Below are 23444 nucleotides of genomic sequence, written 5' to 3'. Positions count from 1 at the left end.
TGCAAACGTTTTAAAACTATGATACCCCAGGGGTCTGTAATAAGGTCTTCACTATAGTGACATGTTTTCACATCCTAGCACACCAAAAGAAGTAGCTACGTAATCTCTTCAAGGACTACAATTGCAGAACATAAACTAGGCTTCCCGTTTTAGAAGCAATTCAAGTGGTAGAACCTAGGACGTTGATTATAGGCGAACTCCTTTCTTGTGTTCATTCACAAATCCTTTAGCTTTTTCCAAATCTCAGCTGCTTTTGCCTTCTCAGCAAACAGTTAAGAGAAAGCAGAAACCTTGTAATCCCAGTTGTTAGTAAATGTTGCACTACCATAAGATTACATAGATCATCACTGCAAGGCTACAAAGCCACCTTCCCACTTGCCCTGTTTGAGAGGATTTCTGCTACGCGCATGTTAATTCATTTATAACTTCTCATACCACCTGGGGACAAGGAAGACCCCAGTTCAGTAAGAAAACAAATGCGTGTTTGTACATACTGCAAACCTGCATTAAGATAACAATGGTAAGATTGGAAGGAATCAACTAAGTATGTTTTGTAATGCCATATCCTTGATTTTCTTGATGTTGATTTTCTCTCTCTTTTGGCAGTTTTCTCCTGTAGTATGAAGTAACCAGGTTCAGTTTCTGTAGCACTTTTTTTCTCTACAAGGTTTTTGAGTTTTATTTTTTTTTCTTTCCACGAATGGTTTCATCAATTGGCTTTTTTATTTTTAAGGCATTTTATTTACTTATTTATTGTTGGCTGCGTTGGGTCTTCGTTGTTGGGTGCGGGCTTTCTCTAGTTGTGGCGAGCGGGGGCTACTCTTCGTTGCGGTGCGCGGGTTTCTCACTGCGGTGGCTTCTCTTGTTGTGGAGCATGTGCTCTAGGTGCACGGGCTTCAGTAGTTGTAGCTTGCGGGCTGTAGAGCACAGGCTCAGTAGTTGTGGCACACGGGCTTAGTTGCTCCGCGGCACGTGGGATCTTCCCGGACCAGGGATCGAACCCGTGTCCCCTGCATTGGCAGGCGGATTCTTAACCACTGCACCACCAGGGAAGCCCCTCTACAAGGTTTTGAGAGATTTATTTGGTGCAGACCCTATATAGCACCAAGGTCTAGGATTCTTTAGGTATGTAGGATTCTTTAGGTCCGTACGGTCATCTAGTCAAGAAATGGATTAATTAAGTGATACTGCCCGAGCCCTTGGACTCTTTAATCAGTAGAAATTGAGGAGAGGCCAGCTGAAAAATTCAGGCAAGGTTTTATTGGGGAGGCTGCAGCACGAGGGAGCAGAAACAAGTAATAGGTGCCCTTGCTCACCCCCCAAGGAGGGGTGAACTGGTTCCTTAAATGGGATAACAACAGGGGCAGGTCTCTGGGCCGGGCAGGGCACGTCGCTTCGGTGGTCTGCCCACCCCCTTGCTGGTGCTGTGTGCAGGGACCATGCACAGGACCCTGCTTTTGCTCCCGGCCCCTAAGAAGTGGCGGTTGGTTTGTGGCCTTTTGTATGTTATTGTTCATAATTGCCCCAACTGTGCATGCGTGCAGTTACTCTTTATTCCTTTATAGTTTCTTTCTATTCTGTTGCTCAAGGAGACGTTTGTCCAGGTGCAGTCATTCTGCTAAAGGGTCCTGGCTCCCAGCCTATCTCATCAGTATGTGAAAAAAGGGTGAGAAAATGATCGACTAAGTGAAATTTGCAGTATTGAAAAGGTTGCTTTCGCATCATAAGATCACCAGCAAGTTACTAAGGTGGAAGTTCTCGAACTGAAAGAAGTTCTAGTCAGTGTTGGGGAAGAGCTTGGGATGTTGAGTTATTAGCCCCCGAGAAGGATGTCTCATCCCTCCACTTAGTTTCATACCCTTTTCCCCTCCAGCTCTCCTCCCTGTGCCTGTCCTGGGACCCTTGGACACTGTGACCGAATGCTCTCGAGCATAGTGACTGGAACAACGTAATGGCACTAGCTTGTGTTTGTAATTATACTGAGATATATGTCGTTATCATCCCCCATTTGCAGATGAGGAGACCAAGACCTGGAAACCATAAGTAACTTGCCCAAGGCCATGTGGCTAGAGCTTGGTAGAGCCGAGGGTCAAACCTAGAGTGTGAATTGCCTAGAACGCTAGACATGCACGCTGGGCAGTTCCCATGGGGCTAGCTTGGACGCCTCCTCCCCTCACTCTCAGGTTGCCCCCAGCCAGCCTTGACCTCCCCAGTGGTCTCTCCACTGAGCCAGCGGTTCTCCAGTGGTTCTTTAAACGTGAGCCTCCCTGCTCACCGGTTCCTCGTCCCACGTCCCTCTCCCAAATCACCAGGAAGGCTTTCAGAACTGAGGCAGCTCACAGTGTATGGCAAGTAGCGCCTCTAAGCGGCTAGTGAACTTAGGTCACTGGCCACCGTTTACTCCCTTCATACCTTAGCAAAGGGGGTTTCTTGGAGCAGAATACACGGATCGTTCTAGAATATATGTGGAATCAGCATCCCTTCACTGATGTCCACCATGGTCCACCACCATCGGGTTATTACAGAAATCTCTTAACTAGATACTCAGTCTCCAGTCTTGCCAATCCCTGAGTCCATCCTTCGTCCAAAACCAGGTGTTTCTACACATAAATTGGATTTCCAGCAAGTTACCACGGTGGAAGAGCGATAAAGATAAACAACAATGAAGGATAAAGAACGATCCTTCTAGGTCACTTAGAAAGCCATATCTGATCTGGCCCCTGTGGGCCTCTCGAGCCTTGTCTTTCCCTGGGCTTTGTACCCCTCACACTCCCCCTCCAGCTCTCAGAACCTATTTCCTATTTCCGTTTCTCCAGGAAGCAGGGTTTTCTCTTGCCTCTGGGCCTTTGCATGTGCTGTTCTGTAAGTGCCCCCTTGGTGGCTCCACCAGGTGTCCCCCGGGCATAGCACTTACCTGTCTACTCCCTTCCCTTCACCACTGTAGTTGTGCGCAGTTGCTCATGATCCTAGGTGTGGGGTAACAGTTCAATACACATCTCTTGCATGAATAAATGAAAAGTATTCATTCCAGTGTAATTTTTACCGTTAATTTGGAGTCCATTTCCCACATCCGTTTTCTGGTTTTGCCAATACTACTAACTCAACTTCAGCCATCTTTTCAAATGTTTACTTTTAATTTTTTCTTCTTCTGACCTTCTCCACTGTGTGGGTCCTCCCTTTTAAAGGTATTTTTGACTACTTTTCAGTAACGTCTTCATGATTACTAGCACAGCAACCCTGAGCTCTACACATCCGTGTTCACCAGGACCATTGAAGAATTTTGCTGCAAATCTTAGCACCTGCAGGGTCTTTCTGTAGCAGCCCAAGCCTTGCTTAGGCTGTGTTTACCAGCAGCGCTGGGCAGGATAAAAGAGCATTGTGTTTATTTAAAGGGATAGAAATTTTCTCTCAATTATTTGTTCGTGTGAGCCGGGAGGAGCCAGGGGGAAAGCAGTTTGTTATGGGCAGTGGTTTTGAGGAAGGTAAGAAATCATGTAAAGTGAAAAAAGGACCTCTAAGAAGAGAACATTCCCGGTTAAAATGATTTATAGTTTGGATGTAGATCGAGATTTTCTTAGCCTATCTCACTTTCTGCTACCTATCGCGGTTATAGCAGAATCACTGTTGGAGTTGCCCAATTAATAGCCACTGTTCTTTGTTGCTCTGTCCTTCTTCCAGAGGTCACCCTGAAGGTCCACATCAGTGATGCCAGCACCCATCAGCCCGTCCCCGATGCCCTCATTGAGATTTTCACCAACCAGGTCTCCATCGCCTCTGGCACCTCGGGGACAGATGGCATCGCCTTCCTCAAATTCCAGTATAAGCTGGGCAGTCAGCTGATTGTCACCGCCACAAAGTACGCCTACGTGCCAAACTCTGCCCCGTGGAAGCCCATCCGGTTACCCGGTAAGGTGGTCTTAACCTTTCTGTAAAACAGGGCTTATAGTCAGGCTAGGGATGGAGTCAGACATAGAAACAATTTTGTAAGTGTTAAGTCAGACAATCAGGAAAATACTTGTTCATTCAGTGCCTTAGCTTTTGGGGCCCCTTATGTGCAGGAAAAGGTGGGATCCCGGTATGAAGCTGGTTGTACGTTACTATCCATTTAATGGAACTCGTTTCCCCAGCGTTCCGCTCTGTACCTTACTGATCGTAACCAGCTGATGGGATTGGGGCGGTGCCCTGAAGTGGGGCTTTCTCGTCTTGCTTCAGGGTCTGAGACCAAGGCTGGCCAAAAGGTGGGGAATGATGGCGAGACTGTCTTTCTCTTTCCCACCTTTCTCACCTGCTCAGGAAGAACACTGCTGTGTGTTTCTTCCCCTCTCAACACTCTACTCCACTTCTGGCGTGTCTGATCACCAAACATGGGCGTTTTGCCACACATCCAGCAATTTGCGGATTCTGTGACACCAGCTGGGTACTTACTAGATTACCAGTTTGTTACAAAGGCTATTAAAGGAACAGCTGGATGGAAGAGACGCGTAGGGCAAGGTCTGTGGGAAGGGGTGTGGAGCGTCCATCCCCTCCAGGTGCACCACCCTCCCAGCACCAACCAAGAGGCTCACCAAACCCCATCCTTTTGGTTTTTTATGGAACCTTCATTATGTAGGCATGACTGATTAAATCATTGGCCACTAGTGATTTATTCAACCTCCAGCCCTCTCTCCTTTCCTCCCTGGAGCTTGGGGAGGGGGGCGGGTGAGACCGAAAGTTCCAACCCTCTAATCACATGGTTGTTTCCCCTGGCAACCAGCCCCCATCCTTGGGTTATCTAGGGGCCTTCCAAAAATTACTATATTAACTGAAACTCCCATGGTAAGTGGCGTGTTATAAATAACAAAATATACCTTTATTGCCCTTATCACTTAGGAAATTCCAAGGGTTTTAGGAGCTGTGAGGCAGGAATGAGACCAAGAGCAAATATATATTACTTATTATAAATCACAACAGCACATTACCATTCACCGCTGCAAAGCAGCCGGTCTACCACAAGGGGCTAGGATGGTCCCTGACATGGGTTCAGCTGGGGATGGAGTAGGTGGGAAGCAGCAGACAGTGCCGCTTCAGTCCCCTCACCTCAGGCTCCATCTAGTGCCTGCACCACATTACCTGCCGGCACTATTGCTCTGAGGCTAGCGAGGGTGGGCAGGTGGGAAGAGCATGGGCTTTGGACCTGGGTTCTGGCTCTGGGTCTGTGCTTGAGCCCCTCCAGCTTTGATGCCAGTCTCTGCAAAAGGGAGCTGATACCACGTAGTAGAGTGGTTCTGAGTAAAAAGGGGTTCATGCAGGTGCACTAGCTTACAGTACCTACAACATAGTAGGGGCTTGATAAACATGTAGCATCTGACACAGTGCCTGGCAAAATGCCAACGTTAGTGCTCACCTGTGTGCCACTGGACACGCCCCATCAGGGTCCCTGCTGCCCCTGGGGCACATGGGAGCTAAGCGTGACTGTGCCCGTCTTTTCCAGCCCCAGCATCTACCCTCAGCCACAAAATTCTCTTTAAGTTCAGTTTACACTTATTGAGTAGCTACCGTGTGCCAGGCAGTGCCCTGGTCACTGAGGATACAGGTCTAAAGACGCAGAACTCGCCCCTAGGGACTTCATCAATTAGTTATGAAGTCAGCCACAGAACCCGATGCCTCCTGATGGGATCAATGCTCTGATAGATGTAGGTGCCTACGGGGATGCTGGGGACCAGTTCACTGGCCTAGGTGAGCAAATGAAGGAAGGCTTCCTGGAGAGGCTGAGAGGGGAGCTGAGTCTTGAGGATGAATAGATATTAGCATCAGAAAGTGCTTGTATAATGATCCCGATTCCAGGACTCAGCCATGCAGACTGGGCAGGTGGACCCAGGAATCTGCGTTTTCACAAGCAACTCCTACCCGCCCCCCAGTGTGTTTATGGATAAAAATGTTCATTATAGTTTGGGACCACTGCTTTGAGAGCTCTGGAAAGTGGATTTGAAATAGGTACAACTGAGGAAATCCTTTAGCAAAATGTTAGAGAAAAGGAGATAAACCTGAGAAATATTTAGCAGGTAAAATCCAGGAAGCCTTGGAGAATGGGTGGGAGAGATGTGAGGGAAGGGACGAGTGAGAATAAATGGAAGTTGAGTCTCGGGTTTCTGGTTGCTGATGGAGTGGATGGGATAACAGACGGGCGGTGGGCTTGGGAGACCTGCCACCGTGTGGTTCCCTCGAGTTGACTTGATCGATTAATGCCGTCGGCTGAAAGAAGCCTCTTCCTCCCTCCCGTGTGCTCCCCTCTCTCCAGGCTTGGGGCTCAGGCAAAGGTGGGTGGAAGTGGGAGTGGAGGTGGGGAGATGGGGAGAAAGGGGTGCGTGTCGGGATTGTAGGTGGTGATGAATTTAGCATGGATTGGATTGGAGCTGCCTCTGAGACGCCAAGTGTGTTCGGGCTTTAGTTTGAAAAGAGTTTGGGGCTTAAGAGGTTTGGAGGGGGAGGTGGAGTTTGGGGTCATCAGCAGCTTTTAAGGGAGACTCAGAACAGTGATCTCACCCAGAGAGTGGAGGGGAGTGGGCCTGGGGCAGAACCCTGGGAAGGCCAACACGATAAGAAAGGTGGTCCTTGTTAGGTTCTTGCTAAAGAAAATGTTAGAAATGACCTCCCCCATTTTTCATACTGAGAAATCACTGGAAACAACCCTGGGGGAAGTCTAAATGGTATCCAGACACCTCAACTCCACGTTTGCTGAGGGCGGGGGGCGGGCAGCAGCACAAAATACCACTGATTCTCACCATCACAGGAGTTACGTTCTGCAGAGTCACCGTGAACACTGAGTTCGTGAATCCTGAGCCATTGCTCCCGGGTGAAGTGCAGGGTTAGGTTCCTTAGAGCCTCTGGTCACGTTTTCATCCACTGATCAGTACATCTCCTTGTTTGATGTGTGTTTCTATTGCAAGATACCTGACTCAGCATATATTGTTCGTTCATTAACCTTGAACTCATGGCCGACAGCACCGTAACTCATGGCTAAGGGAAGCTTGTCTAACGTGTAATAAGGCACATCCCAGCCTCCTGCAGTTAGAAACACTGGACAGCACTTTGGGCCAGCACTCAGGGGCTGTTTGAAACAGGGAAATCACCAACAAAAAGCACAAGAATGCAAACACGTGGCACTAAATTGACTGCAGGAAGGATGCTTACGGTGTGAGAGCTGAAACGAGAAGGCAGAGCGTCCGTCGCCTTGGTCGACCTCAGCTGGGAGGAGACTCAGACTTTTGGCCCCTCTGTACGTACACGTAGAAAGCATCACAAGTATCGACTTGGGGTTACAAATAACCTTTAGCAAGTAGGCACATTTGCAAATCCTGAACCGACAAATAAGGACGGACTGTACTTTAATTACATTTGTTTTGACTTTGTTAACATGATCATTTGAGAAAAAGGCAACCATTTTCATAATATCCATTCTTCTTAAATGAGTAAATAATGGTAAAAAAATGTAGTTTCATTCAAAGAGTTTTGGACTAGGCTTGAAGATGCCTGGGTTCTAGGCCTGCCCGCCCCCAGCTCTGCCCACACATGGGGGCCCATCACAGCTTTCTGAGCCCAAATCTCTAGTTTCTAAAACCAAATCAGTTAGACCGAATAATTTTCAAGGACCCTCCCATGTCTTTCTTTTTCTCTGCTTGTCCTGTCAGCATAACAAGATCCTCTTAACTAGAATCTAACAGACAACGTGAGCAAAACTTAGTCTGGTCTGATGTGAAAAACAGAGTATACTGTTGTTTTCACGTCTATTGTTGAAGGTGCGCTTTTGGTATTCCAGGTAATTGAGCGAGGAGGAGAGAAGAATTGGGAGCCTCTTCTAAAATATTTTTAAAATTTGACACTAAAAAATAATTTCTTTACTACATGTCCGCGGTTTTGTTTGCATACGCGTTCTTATGAGATTTGGGAATAGATTTCTTTTCTCAGCCTTGACAGTAGTTCCTGGAGGATGTGGGGTTTTTTTTCCCCTTGCATGGAAGGGGCTACTTATTGGGCACCAGGGAACCACAGCAAAAGGAGAGTACCCTGTACCTTTGGTAGCAGGTAGGAACAAATTTAGCTATGTGAAGTGACATCCATCCACTAAAGACTGTGATTCCACATCTTAATTATTTATTTCTAGCTCTATAGCTCAGGCCTTTTGCAACAGTTCAGGGCTACTGCAGTGGCCTCTGGCCAGCTCAGTCTGACCCCTTCAAAACGCCCTTTACATTACTGACCATTAGTGTCTTAAAATGTATTTTAAATATATATTTATCTTATTTTTATAATATAATAATTTCACATATTTATATATTAGATATATGTATTTATATATGGATGTATATTTATGCATCCACATATATATATGCAGGCAGACCTCATCTTATTGCACTTTGCAGATGTTGCATTTCTTGCAAATTGGAGGTTTGTGGCAACTCTACACTGAGCAAGTCCATCGGCACCATTTTCCCAAGAGCATTTGCTCACTGAGTGTTTGTGTCACATTTTGGTAATTCTCCCAGTATTTCATTATTATTCTATTTGTTATGGCGATCTGTGGTTTTCGTGTTGCTTTTGCAAAAGGATTACAACTCACTGAAGGCTCAGATGATGGTTAGCACTTTTTAGCAATAAAGTACTTTTAAATTAAGGTATATCTGTTGTTTTTTAGACATAATGCTATTGCACACTTAATAGACTGCAGTATAATATAAACGTGACGTCTGTATGCATTGGGAAACCAGAACATTGACGTGCCTTCCTTTATTGCGACATTCGCTTTATTGGGGTGGTCTGGAACTGAACCCGCAACATCTCCGAGGTGTGCCTGTATATATATATCTGTCTAACTACGTTATATGTCTGCCTAAAGGCATCTGATGTCCTCAGGATCAAGTTTAGACTAAACAGAACACAGGGACCTCCTCCCCAGCCGCTTCTCCCTACGTTTCTCACGGTCTGGTCACCCTGGGCAGTTTGTTATTCTCTGAAGGAATCTGGCATTGTACCCGCTCTGTGCTTGTCTGCACTGTTGTTCCTTTACTGTTCTCTCTGCAAGCTTGTCTTCTATCCGTTCATTCCCAGTGTGGTTGTTCTCTGTGCTCAGAAGTGTTCCAGCCTCTCCCAGGTAGAGTTAGATGTTCCTTTCTCTCTACTTATCAAAAAACAAGACAGCAGTCAGCATCTCCTCTCTGATGGGTAATATACCGTCTGCCTGCAGGTCTGAGGCGTCTCTGCCACCTCCTGCCCAGGAAGTCCTTGCAGGGGTCTCTACCACCCACGTCTCATCATAGTCATTACAAGAAATCGTCTTTTCTCATATATGAAATAGGGTTTGCGGAAGAGTTTGCTGGAGCAGATGTCTGATGTTTGGAAGCACCAAATGCTATAGGCAAGAAGCGTTTCGAAACATCCTGTAACGGTCACACACATCTCGAGAGACCAGTCACAGGTGATTCCAGCTCAGAGTCCCCCAAGCCAGACAACACACAGGTTTTCAGGACCAAGGAAATGCCTTCAGGCTCTGTGTGAGCTCTTGAAGGGAGCAGTGTGGTCCAGGTCTGTACCTAGAGAGGCGGGGAGGGCAAAGCCATGGTCTGGAGGTGAGCTGTTCCCTACAAGCACCAGCAATCTGATTCTTCTTTCCTGGCCAGTAGGTGCCCTGCGCCCTTGGGTGAAGGGATCTCTGTTTAAGAAGGTTGTTTCCCTGGGATATGGTTCTGCAGGATTTACCCAAGTCAGGCTTCCTCCCTTCAGTCCTGGCTCACACACAGGACCTGATCCCGCCCCCCCCAACTTGGTATAGATTTTTCTTCCAACTTTAAACCCCCAAGGTGAATTCTTTTTTTTTTCTTGCTTGATTGATTTATTTTTGAGATATAATGCATATCACCGTCCGATTCACCATTTTAAAGTGTATAATTCACAAGGTTGTGCAACCGTCACCACTGTCTACTTCCAGAATTATTTTCTTCACCTCCAAAATAGCCCTCATGCTCGTTAGGATTGACTCGCTGTTTCCCATCCCCCCAGCCCCCAGCAACGGCTAATCCCTCTGTCTCTATGGATTTGCCGGTTCCACATATTGCAGATGAATGGAATCCTCCAGCGTGTTGGCCTTTTGTGTCTGGCATCTTTCACTTAGCATGGTGTTTTCCGGGTCTGTCCATGTTGCAGCATGAATCAGCACTTTATTCCTTTTTATGGGTGAACAATATTCCGTTGTGTGGATAGACCACGTTTCGTTTATCTGCCCGTCAGATGATGGCTATTGGGTTGTCTCCACTTTCTGCTAGTATGACTGATGCTGCTGTGAACATTCATGTGCAGGTTTTTGCATGAACACATATGCTCAGTTCTCCTGGTTATATGCCTGGGAGTGGAATTGCCGGGTCACATGGTGGCTCTATGTTTAGTATTTGAAGGAACTGCTGGATTGTTTTCACAGCACCAAGGTACGTCCTTATCTTTGTCTTGGCGCTTGCCACGTTCTGTTTGTCCTACAGCTATGGGTTGTGCGTCCAAGTCTCCTTCTAACGTAGAACCCTTGAGGACACAGACTGCCCCCGACATTGATCTGTTCCGCACGTCTAGCTCTGGGCCTTGTACATATTGGCAGCTAAATAAATGGAATAAATGTGTAGGGAGAAGTGTCATGTCCAAGGCCAGCCGCTCACTGGTCGCCCCAACACTGTCCAGAGCCGGCTGTGCCCAGTAATTGATATTCTTAGCATTTGATGTTTCTGGTTCCTAATATTATCCTTGAAAGTTACTTTACCTCTCTAGGCCTCCCTTTCCTCCTCTTTAAACTTAGAGACTTAGGCTGGATGGAGTCCAAGAAGCCTCTGAATTTGAGTCCACGAAGCATAGCAGTCGAGGTCAGACTCCAGAGTTCAAATCCTGGCTCCAGTATTTACCAGCTGCGGCGTCTTGGACAAGTTAATTCCTTCTCCATAAATCTGTTCCCTTACCTGTCAAATGGGCATGTTAATAATACCTATTTCATAAAGCTGTTTTGAGAGTTAAATAAATTACCAAAATTAAAGCACCTAGAATAATGTCTGACATGTTAGTGAGGGTTCAGTAATGTTAGTGATGACTGTTATTCCATAATATGTTGATTTGTTTTTTTCTTAAAATTCATGATCTCCCCAGAAACATGTAGGCTTTGTGAATTTTTTAGTTGGAAGTCCAGGTACTTAAACAAGAATTTTAAAACATAGCACAAGTTCTGTCATCTTATTAGTTCCCAGAGTAGGGAAGAAAGTTGTTTTTTTTTTTTTTTATCATGAGGCACACAGTAATCTAAGCACATACTTTTGAAGTCTTTCTTAATGTTAATACCCAATGTGTTACATCCATGCAGTGTGTACATTGTAACTTTTAATAGATTCCTAATGGGAGGAGGTTCAGATGCTTTACAAACAGCTTCTAACGAATAAAAACTACATAGTTGACTCTTGTAGGGCAAGCAGTTGTTCTAGGAGAGATTGCAGGACTCTTTTGGCGTTTTGAAAGCCTTTTGCTAATAACACTTAAAGGAAAAACGGTTTCTTTTCTCTCTGTTTACAGCACTTCTGACACCCGATGGGTGGGTTTTTTCTCAAGCCAACCAGTTCTCCAGCTCTCTGGACACCGACTGGGTGACCTGCAATTCAATTCAGTTCTGACAGTAACTTTCCAGAGTTAGCTCAGAAGCCACAGGTTAAGGGTTCAGTCCCACAAGACCGAGTACCACTTCAGACACAAGCCCCGGGTTGTCACCTGACCAACCAGCTATAAATCAGAGGTTCTCATGAGCCCCTCCCTGGGTTCATTTACTATCGTGGCTCACAGAACTCAGGAAGACTGTTACATTCACGGGTTTATTACAAAGGATATTATAAAGGATGCAGATACACAGCCACATGAAGAGGTACAATAGGGGGAGATCCAGAAGGGTCCAAAAGGAGCTTCTGTCCCCGTGGCGTTGGGGTGTACCATCCTCCCAGCACACATACTTGTTCACCAGCTTGAAGTTCCCCAAAGCCCGTACCTTGGGGACTTTCATGGTAGCTTCATCAGTCATGGCAGGCATGATCGATCATGAGCTGTCCACCGCCTCTGTCCTCTCTGGAGGATGGCAGGTGGGACTGAACGTTCCAAGGTTCTCATCATGGCTTGACCTTTTCGGTGAGCAGCCCGCCTCCAGGATCCCACCCGGAGTCTCCTCAACAGAACAAAAGATACTCTGATCACTCAGGAAATTACAAGGGATTTAAGAGGCAGGAACCAGAGGCAGAGACCAAATATGTATTTATTATTACGCCACCCTGCGAAAACTCAATATTGCCGACTGAGTGGAAATCAGAGAATCCAAGGAAGGCAGAGTGCTTAAAAAACTGGAGTGGGCATCTTGATTTAAATGTTCGAATTCCCTCATATCCATCCTTGTTTCTGCAGTGTTTTCTTCACTGAGCCTGGGCCTGCTTCCAGAACGATCTGCTACTCTGATGGTGTATGAAGATGTTGTCCAAATAGTCTCAGGATTCCAAGGTATGTCTGATAGTTAAAAAGAGACGTGAAGGTAACTCTGGGGCCAACTCTGAAAATCTCGTGAGGGATGACTCTCGTCAGGTAGTGATGGCCGTGAATGTGTCCACAGCTGGAAGTAACAATGCCTGCGGTCCCTACGAGTGCACGACACATTGGCATTTTGGTAAAATGTCTCTTGGTTGTGGCCTTTTTTCCTCTTGGCCCAGCCTTTAAGTGCATGAGAGGGAAGAAGGGGCTCTACCCTCTGTTCACACCACATCTCTCTCTTCTCCGAAGGCGAGAATATTCATCCTGGGGTCAGAGTCCGGACCCTGTCTGCGCCTCACTGACCATTGGGCGGGGTCTCTCTGAAAAGGTTCATAAGCATTTGAGAGTATAGAGTTTCAGGTTTTTTTGGTTTTTTTCTTTGGCCACGCCGCATGGCTTGCGGGGTCTTAGTTCCCCGAACAGGGAATCCCCCTTAGTTGCCCCCTGCAGTGGAAGCACGGATTCCTAACCACTGGACCCCCAGGGAATTCCCTAGAGTTTCAGTTTTGCAAGACAAAATGGTTCTAGAGATCTGCTGCACAACAATGTCAATACACTTCACACTAGCGCACTGTACACTTAAAACTGGTTAAGATGGTAAATTTAATGTTATGTGTTTTTTACAATAAAAAAAAAACTCTTCCCTTACCAAAAAAAAAAAAAGAAAAAACAAAAGGTTCCTAGGTGTTCGAGTGTGGCCTTTTTCTCTTCCCTATCCTTCGTTTGTTTGTTTTGTTTTTTTCCGGTACGCGGGCCTCTCACCACTGCGCCTCTCCCGTTGCGGAGCACAGGCTCCGGATGCGCAGGCCCAGCATCCATGGCTCACGGGCCCAGCTGCTCCGTGGCATGTGGGATCTTCCCAGACCGGGGCACGAACCTGTGTCCTCTGCATCGGCAGGCGGACTCTCAACCACTGCACCACCAGGGAAGCCCCAGTATTCCTTTCTTTTAATACCATTTTACACCAGTCATTCTCTACCTGACCACATCCAGGTGCCATTTGCAAACGAGGTGACCTGATTTATTCCTTTTTTTATCGAGTAGCTGTGGGAACGTACAAGGAGGTTCACGTGCTGTTCTTAGAAGACGTATGTAAAGAGAAATAAGTAGAAACGTCTGGGAGCGTACGTGACTCGAGTTAGGAGAGAAAAAAGGAACAGAGACATAGATTTTCATGTCATCTGCGTAGTGAAAGTCCTAAGTTAGCATCTATTTTTTCTTCTCCTAAGAGAGAGCAGAGCTAGGCCCAAATCCTCAGCACCCTTTCACATTGGAACCACACTGGGACCTACTGGCCTTGGTACCTCCAATCTCTCTTTAGTTAGCTTTGCTATTGTCGTTTCACAACTGAAAGACAGTGGAAGAAAGTGAAAGATAATTTTTCTCCTCCAGTCTTACTGAGATATAATTGACATATACCTTTAATGACTTGAGATGTGTGTATATTACACAATGATCACAACTGTAAGTCTACTTAACATCCTTCACCACACAGAGTTTTTTCTTGTGGTGAGAACTTTTAAGATCTACTCCCTTAGCAGCTGGCAGATACACACTACAGAATCGTTAACTGTAGTCACCACGCTGTACGTCACATCCCCAGGACTTACTCATTTTATAACTGGGAGTTTGTGCCCTTTGACCACCTTTATCTGCTCTCGTCACCTCCTGCCTCTGGTGACCACCAGTCTGTTCTGTTTCTGTGAGTTTGTTTGTTTGTTTTTAAGATTCCACTTATAGGTTGTTTGTTGGTTTTTAAGATTCCACTTATAGGTGACATCCTACAGGATTTGTCTTTTTCTGTCTGATTTATTTCACTAAGCGTGATAGCCTCCAGGTCCATCCATGTTGTCCCAAATGGCAGGATTTCCTTCTTTTTTATGGCTGAATACAGTAAGTCCCCTACATACAAACGAGTTCCGTTCTGAGAGCGCGTGTGTAAGTCCAATTTGTTCGTAGGTCCAACAGAGTTAGCCTCGGTACCCAACTAACACAACTGGCTATATAGTACTGTACTGTAATAAGTTTAGAATACTTTTCACACAAATAATACATAAAAAAACACAAAAAATAAAGAAAACATTTAAAATTTTACCGTACAGTACCTTGAAAAGCACAGTAGTACAGCACAACAGCCGGCATGCAGGGGCTGGCATCGAGTGAGCCGGCAAGAAGAGTTACTGACTGGAGGAGGGAGAGGAGGTGGGCGACGGTAGAGCTGAAGGATCCTCAGCAACAGGAGACGGAGGGAGGGCGGCAATTTCACTCATGCCTGACGTTGATGGAACGCACATTCGCATCTTGGAAAAGTTTGCAACTTGAAGGTGTAGGGGACTTACTGTAACATTCCATTGCATATATATACATATACGTGTGTGTGTGTGTGTGTGTGTGTGTGTACACACATTTCCTCTATCTCTTCATCCATCAGTGGAAGCTTCAGTTGTTTCCATGTCTTGGCTTTTGTGAATAATGCTCCTGTCTTTGCCTGAATAAGTAACTTCTGACCCTGGGTGACCTCAGCCGCTCATGGCCACACCGGAACAAGTGGCTGGAGGGAACCTCACAGCTGCATCCACTGGTTACACAGACCTCAAGGTGGGCATCAGCCCTGCAGGACCGAGGCCACTTCCTAATTACTTGTTTCCTGACTCTCCGAGATGCCTATCTCGTGCCCTGTCACTCCCACACTGCCGTTTTCTCCCGCTCTGTAGCGGGTGAGCGTTCAAGCCCGTGTATCCCCCAGAAATGCTCCCCTGAGCGTCCTGTGCTCCAGCCACTGCCCTGCTTCTCTGCTGTCCTTTGGGAAGGACTTTGCTCCCTCATCTCTGCTTTCTCGCCTCTCCTTGCCTCTTCAGCACACTCCGGTCCGGGCTCCTCCCTCAGCGCTTCATCAGAGTGTCTTATGGCCCCCGTGCGACCAGACCTAAGGTCACCTCTCTTCCTCTCCCGGGATGTCCGCACAACATTCAACACAGACAGCTGGTCACTCTGTCTTGAGACTTTCTTCCTTTTGTTTCTGTATCATGCCTTGCCTTTCTTTCCAGCTCTCAGTTATTTCTTCTCTGGATGCTCCCATGACTGTCCTGGGCCTCTGTTTCTTCTTCCCAATGCTCTCCCTAGAGGAGCTCATAGACCCATGGCTTTCATGCACCCTGGGCACTGATTACTCCCAATTTACCCCTAGAGGGAGGCCCTTATTTGACGTCTTGACTTGGGCGTCTGCTAGGCATCTCAGACTCAGCAGAGACGCACAGAACTCTTGATGTTTTTTACCTTCCATCTCAGTGAATGGTGTGTACGCATCCAGCCAAGACTCTAGGAATCATCCTTGATTCTTCTCCTCACATCTGGTTCTCCTGCAGACCCTCTTCTCTCCATAGGTGTTGCTGCCTCGTGAATCCAAGACACCACCATTTCCCCCAGAGAACTGCGGTGGGTTTCTCACTGGTTGCCCTGTGCCCACTCTTGCCAACCTATAATCTAATCTTCACAAAGTTACAGCGATCAAGTCGCCTTGCTTCCATTCTTCAGTGGTCTTCCCATCGTACTTGGAATAAAATCCCAATTCCTTACACTCAGGGCTGGACAGCCCCCTGGCCCTGAGCCTCTGGTGGCTGCCACCGTTACCTGGAAGGTCGCCACTGATGAGAAGGGGCAGAGATTGTATCTACACACAGAGCATCTTCCCTGCACCCCTTCCCCCTCCGACTTCCCTTTCAGCCCCACAATTCCCTTTGTCGAGCTCTTCTCCTTCACGGCCACCTTGGACGTGCCCGGCACCCTCATGGGTCATCCCTTCCCAGTCCCCCTGCCCAGGAGCGGCATTAACCTTAGCAAGGTGTTTGTGACAAGGACTCAAACTGCAGCCCACAGGGTCCATTGTTATGGCCACGCTTTACCCCGTCGTGGTGCCAGGCCTCCTCGCCGCCCCCTGCTTTGCTTCTCCCTGCCGTCTTCCAGCCCCAATGCGGAATTGTCCCCTCCAGTGGCTCTGAGGGGGTTCATGAAGGACCTCGGTGCCCGTGTCGTCTGCCCTCCGTAAGCAGAGTCACCTTCTGAACATGCAGCAGTCCCGATGACCTACATCTCCCATGAGTCACACAGAGTTATGGCCAGCCTGGCCCTTTAGCCCGAGTAATCCCACAGTGGTTATCCCTCGGTCTGCCCACACTTGCCTTCCTTTTTTTTTTTTTTTTAAAGATTTATTGATTGATTGATTTGTTTGTTTGGGGGTGCACTGGGTCTTAGTTGTGGCAGGTGGGCTCCTTAGTTGTGGCTTGCCAGCTCCTTAGTTGCAGCATGTGGGCTCCTTAGTTGCAGCAGGCAGGCTCCTCCTTAGTTGCGGCTCCAGGACTCCTTAGTTGGGGCACGTGGGCTCCGTAGTTGCGGCAGGCAGGCTCCTTAGTTGCAGCACGCGAACTCCTAGTTGCGGCACGCATGTGGGATCTAGTTCCCTGACCAGGGATCGAACCCAGGCCCCCTGCGTTGGGAGCATGGAGTCTTAGCCACTGTGCCGCCGGGGAAGTCCCACACCTGCCTTCTTTCTGCTGCCCACATGTTGCACATTTGCACTGCACGGCCCATGCCCTGATTCAGTCCTGGTCTCGGTCTCCACCCGGGCCACTGCAGTGGCCTCCAGCCAGTGTGCTGGTGTCCGCTCGCTGAGCTAGCGTTGGCGCTGGACTTGAGAAGATCAACCAGATGTCCCATCTCTTGTGTCTCCTCCCAACACACCTTGCACTGAGCTGCCCGAGTGATCTTCCTGGAGCAGAACCCTTTGCCCACAGAGTGAAATCCCACCTCCTTGCACAGCATGCCCCGGCCTCCTGACCTGGCCTCAACCTCCCTCCTAAGAGCTCTTCTCCTCCATGTCTTGTGTTCTAGCCTAACTGAATTTCTTTTTCTATTTTTCACCTGACATGTCCCACCCCATCTTCCCAATCTCTCTTCAAATTCTCCTTGGACATCAAGACCCACTTCAAGGCCACACCCTCCAGGAGGTCTTTTCTGTGTCTTCCCTGGAGACGAGATTCATGCCAGTGTCTTGTCCTTCACCTTCGGCTGCCAAGGGACCCCCGACTCAGAGGGGTCACCAGTCCATAGTGTGGCCAGGGGCTGGGACCCAGCTGGAGGAGAATCGCTGGAGCCATCAGTTCTTCTCTCTCTTCCTTTTGCCGGGGTGGGACTGAGAACCCAGAAGAGATGAGACTCTCAGCTGACTGTGTGGTCACGAGATGCAGTGGGTCTGTAATTACACCAGGTCATCTGCAAGCCCAGGTTTGAAGGGAACAGAAAGTATGAGTCAGAAAAGGGAGCTGGTTGGTAGCAGGCCAGAGAGAAGCAGACCGCAGACCGGGATTTGTGGAGTCATGTTAATGGTACAGCATTCAGGTGAAATCCACAAACTCCTGCCACGTGGTCCCAGAGCTGCCCTGAGCCCAGACCCAGGCCCGTGCCTTCCGCGCACCCCCTGCCCCGGCTCCAGCCTTGGGTTCCACACATCCTGTCTCCCTTGTGCCCCCTCCTGTCCTTATCAGTAACCAGGAGGATGGATTAAAACAGCCCTCCAGCTGGGGGTTCTGTATCCGATGCCGCCCCTTCTGCCATATTTGGTAGTAATATCTTACCTCCCGGACTAAAACTGAAAAACCTGAAGAACAAGGCGGGGGTCACGTTCACCTTAGCATCCCCAGGGCCTGGCCCCATGCCCGCCTTCGGATCCGTCCACAATGAGCAATTCACTGAAGGGTTGAGTAAATATTTAAAAACTGTCCAAATCCCACCTTTCTTTGCACTTCCTGTATAGATCACTCAAGCTCGGGTTAATTATTTTCTTTGTTGTGGCTGCTAAGAGGACCGTTCACATGTACACACACGCACACAGACATACAGAGTATTTGAGTAACTCTCTCTCTCTAAGGAGCAGGAAGTACGGTCGTGTTAGAAACCCAAGGATGTAAGACATTCATGGCAGCTTTCGTTATGGTAGTTTTTGTTATGGTTAATTTATTCAGTCTAGTGTATCACTTCCCTCCTCTATGTAACCGTAAACTGAGAACCATTTATTTCTCCCTTGCCAAAAATCTCATTTAACATTCCAGCTTTTTTAAATGGTCTACATTTTAATTTTTTAACTTACGCCACTTCGTGAATTTAACTATTGCTAGTTGTACTTTTCCTTGTCTCAGTAGAGTTGAGGCACGGCAGGAATAACACTGGGTGAATTTGTTTCACGTTTTCTTACCACTTGGAAGGAGAGCCACGTGTAGATAATTTTTGGTCTTTGCAGTTCTGTTCCATAAAGCGAATACAGAACTGAATTTCCAAATAATACATCAAATTTTTATTCTCAAACTGGTCAAGTGTAGGTGCATTTATTTTTTTTTTAATGGAATCAGAGGAGAAAAACATAAACTCTTGCTGATCAGACATGTAAGTACTGTCAGCCGTTTGAGTTTTTCTGTGTTGCTTGGATGTTACCGTGTGTCAGATGATCCCCCCAAGGAAATGGGGAGGTAGTGTGATGACAGTTTGACAAAGCCTCACCCGTGTTATGTGCATAGTTTTGGGTGATGCCCCATTGTTTGGTTTTACGTGACACTGGAGCAAAAGATTTGAAAGCACAAAGGCCACTGGGTGAGAGAGGTGGAGACAGGAGAGGCGGGGATGTTCTCTATGGGAAGATGTTCAATGCTTCAGGTGAAGTTTTTGTTTTGAAATGTTTACAGCCAAATAACCTAGAATAAGCTCATGGTTAATGAGAGTTTTCCTTGAAGAATAGAAGACTACTCACTTGTTTTCCTCTCTCTAGGTATGGTATCTATTTAAATTCTGACCATACACACCCTAAAACTATTCCCATCAGACGAGGTGGGATTATGTGCAGTGCCTTCACACACACACACACACACACACACACACACACACAGTAAATGCATGTTTCCAATGGAACTGGCCTTAGCGTTCGATTTCATTTGAAAAGTGAGGAAAGTGATTGCATTGTCATTGTTGACACTATTTTATATAGAAAGCCTGGAGCAGTCTTATGATAACAGTGTGGTGAAGGGGAAGGACCAACATAGCCATTGATTAACTACGTATAGGGATCTTTCCCAACAGAGGCTGGGTCTAAAAGTATGCTCGTTATCACAGAACGCTTGCAAATTGCTTTTACATTTTTTTTACATTTTTTTTATTGAAGTATAGTTGACCTACAATGTTCTATTAGCTTCAGATGTAGGGCATAGTGATTGATATTTTTATATATGATACTGCATTTAAAGTTAGTATAAAATACTGGTTATATTCCGTATGTGGTATCTTATATCCTGTACCTTATTTATTTTATACCTAGTAGTTTATACCTCTTAATCCCCTACCCCTGTGTTGCCCTTCTCCCCAATGGAAACCAAGAGTTTGTTCTCTGTATCTACACGTCTGTTTCTGTTTTGTTATAGTCATTCATTTGTTTTCGTTTTTATAGTCCACATATAGGTGAAAACATACAGTATTTGTCTGTCTCACTTCATTAAGTTTAATACCCTCTCGGTCCATCCATGTTGCTGCAAATGGCATTATTTTGTTCTGTTCGATGGCTGGGTAGTATTCCACTGTGTATTTGTACCACATCTTCTTTATCCATTCCTCTGTTGATGGACACTTAGGTTGCTTCCACATCTTGGCTACTGTAAATAATGTTGCTATGAACATTGGGGTGCATGTGTCTTTTTGAATTAGTGTTTTCATTCCATTTTCTTCGGATATATACCCAGGAGTAGAATTGCTGGATCATATGATAGTGCAAATGGCTTTTAATCTTTGCAATGAGATCATAGGAGAGTGGAAAGAGAGAACACTTGTCAATTGCTTTATAAGGATCATTTTCTTTGAGAGTTTTTTGTACTTTGCTGAGGAACTGGAAGCTTTCAAGGAGGAGTTTGATGGTGATTCCAAAATGTAACCTCACGACGATGAACCATAAGGTAGGAGTCGTTGCTCTACTGCCGGCTCTCTCAGACCTTCACGCTGTCTCGGGAGAAACAGCACGTTGTCGACTCAGAATGTGATGACGGTAAATAAGAAAGTACCGTCAAGGTGCCCCGGGCTGCTCGTGGCTGCACTGTCATCAGGCCAGCTGGTACCACCCAAACCAGCAGTGTCCATCCTGCGGGGCCTCTGCACTGCTCTCTTTACGGTCCCCAGGACAGTCCCCTTTCTGTTCCCCAGGCAGTGCTGTCAGACTCTCCCACGCTCTGCACACACCCCCGACCTGCGTGCCCTCCTCTTAGCCATGACCTTGACGGTGGGTCCAGGGAACACAGAGGCGATCGGGGAAGGCTGCTTTCTGTGGCCTGCTTTTCTGCATCCCCTTCTAAGGGGACATTGTGACGTGTCTCCCCGTGGCTCCTCCCCCACCAGGAGCCTCTTCACATCACAGTCAATCCCTCGTCTAATCTCCTCCCCTCCCACCTCCCTCTGTTTGCGCCGAATCTTCCATCTTTCTCCTCTGGTTCCTTCTCAGCTCCCAGAATTACGAAGCCCGCCCTTCCAAGGAAACCCATCTTAATCCCTATTCCTCACTTCCTTTCCCACTCAAACTTCGGAGCCGTCTGCCCTCGAGAATTTCCTTTAGGGATTTCTTGTGCCAGCTCCGGTGGCCTCGTCCTCCCTGCATCCCCGAGCTGGCGTCCTTCCTCCTGCACTTCCCCTCCCTCCTTGTCTCCTGTTCACCGCTTCCCCGTCTCCTCCCCGGTTCTCCCTTCCCCGCCTCGCCCACATTCCAAAAGTGGCTTTCAGCTCCAGCCACCTCCTCTGTTTTCTTCCCCGAGGCCACTGTCTTTATTTGCAGCTACATCATTTCTCACCGAACATCTCACAGGAGCCTGGCTGACGCTCTGACTCTAGGATTTCTCTACCCACAGCCACCCCCAACTCTGCTATCGGAATTTGGTCAAAACGAACACGATTCCTTCATTCCCGTTCCGAGAACCCCCGGAGACTCTCTCCCCTGCAGGTTGCCTCGAGTTCAGACTCCTGACCGGGGTGCACCAGGCCCTTCACGAGACTCCCCCTCTGTCCGGAGCCCACACAGCCTGCACGGGGCTCACGGGGAGGCCTTGGCCTCTAGCCGCGGTCCAGATGTCTGTCACCCCTGGAATTTCTCTCCTGGGTGGCTGATGGTTCTCTGCTGAAGCTTCTCCTGTACTTTTTGCGCGTAACCCTCTATTTTGGCATCAAAACAGTATGATGATTCAGCCATTGCCATGACTACCTTCTCTACCCTGGAGTCCTAGGATGTCAGGACCTTCATCCTCTTCCCCATCATGTATCCTGTGCCCCGGGGCAGAGGAGACTCTGTCCGTGTCCTCTGGGTCATTCTGAGGACGCTCAGAGTATCTTGTGGAATCCTCTCAGTCAGGGGCAGTTTCCCCCCAGGGGCATCTGGCAATGTCACAGCTTGGGAGCCACTCCTGGCATCTAGTGGGTAGATGCCGCAATGCACAGAACAGCCCCTGTCCCCCAGCAGCGTTGTCCCCCAGCAACGTTAATAGTGCTGAGAATGAGGGATGGTGACCTAGTCAGAACTGAGACAGACCATTACTAGGACCCAGTGAGTTGCCCGGAATAACTCATCTTTACATTTAATCCTATAAGCATTCCCAGAACGTGGTACCATGGGTTTCACAGGACACCTGCTCTTAAGGAGCTGCCATCTAAACGGGGAGAGGCGGCGGGAAATTATTGCTGATCCCGTACCTGGTATGTACCAGGAGGCAATGTGAGGCATCGTATCAATGCATGTGTGTTCTGAGCTAACATCCTAGCAGCCATATCATGAGACAGGCGTGGGCCACACCCACTTTCAAGATAAAGAACCCAGACCCCAAAGTCACTCAGCTCAAAGGTGGTGGAGGAGAGATAGAAACAGAGAGATATACACAGTGATGCTCCTACGCATGTCCTCTTCTCATGGCGCCTCTGGTTAGGGAGATGCTCAAATACACAAATAAATACAATACCAGGCGCAGGAAGATGGGTTCTGTAAGAGACATACAAGTAGAGTTTAGAGCTTGGGGTGGGATCCAGAAAGGCCACACAGGAGAGGTGGCATTGGAGGTGCACCTTGCATGACGGGTAGGATCTGCAAATAGAGACGATGCGGAGAAGCTCCAGATGCGGGGAAGAACGTGAGCTCGTGAGCAGAAGCAGAGCTGCATGGGCCAGAGGATGAGGGCCGTGGCAGTAATAGCAGAGCATCTGTTCTGACGTGGGCAGGTGTGCTAGGAAGGGACGCAGAGGTCGGAATTCAAAGAATTCATTTCCACCTCGTACAAACAGAATGACTGTGGGCCTCTCTGGGCCTCAGTTTCCTACCCCGTAAAGAGAGGAAAGAGCTCCTTCTTCACGGGATTGTTGTAGGTTTTTTTTTTTTTTAATTTTTATTGGAGTCTAGTTGATTTACAATGTTGCGTTAGTTTCAGGTGTACAGCAAAGTGAATCAGTCATATATATAGATATATATGTATGTATGTATATCTCCACTCTTTTTTAGATTCTTTTTCCATATAGGCCCTTACAGAGTATTGAGTAGAGTTCCCTGTGCTATACAGTAGGTCCTTATTAGTTATCTATTTTGTATATAGTAGTGTATATAAGTCAATCCCAATCTCCCAATTTATCTCTCCCCCCTTATCCCCTAGTAACCATAAGTTTGTTTTCTGCATCTGTGACTCTGTTTCTGTTTTGTGAACAAGTTCATTTGTACCCTTTTTTTAGATTCCACACATAAGCGGGATCATAGGATATTTGTCTTCCTCTGTCTGACTTACTTCACTCAGTATGACAATCTCTAGGTCCATCCCTGTCACTGCAAACGGCTG

At 47.4% G+C, this 23444-nt stretch overlaps 1 protein-coding gene across 1 annotated transcript in view; it reads left to right on the top strand.

The window, feature by feature from the left end:
* The window catches only part of FAM171A1 (family with sequence similarity 171 member A1), a 124699-nt gene that overhangs the window by 60796 nt on the left and 40459 nt on the right, over positions 1–23444 (top strand). The window contains exons 2-3 of the mRNA XM_027121952.1: positions 3679–3906; positions 12442–12534. Of these exons, the coding sequence (XP_026977753.1) occupies positions 3679–3906; positions 12442–12534 (321 nt within the window). The remainder of the gene's footprint in view (positions 1–3678; positions 3907–12441; positions 12535–23444) is intronic.

This window comes from Aethalodelphis obliquidens, unplaced genomic scaffold (genome assembly GCF_003676395.1).
Source record: "Aethalodelphis obliquidens isolate GAN/ISIS:26980383/991018 unplaced genomic scaffold, ASM367639v1 scaffold23, whole genome shotgun sequence".
Classification (NCBI taxonomy): domain Eukaryota; kingdom Metazoa; phylum Chordata; class Mammalia; order Artiodactyla; family Delphinidae; genus Aethalodelphis; species Aethalodelphis obliquidens.
This window is presented reverse-complemented; position numbering and strand designations above follow the sequence as displayed.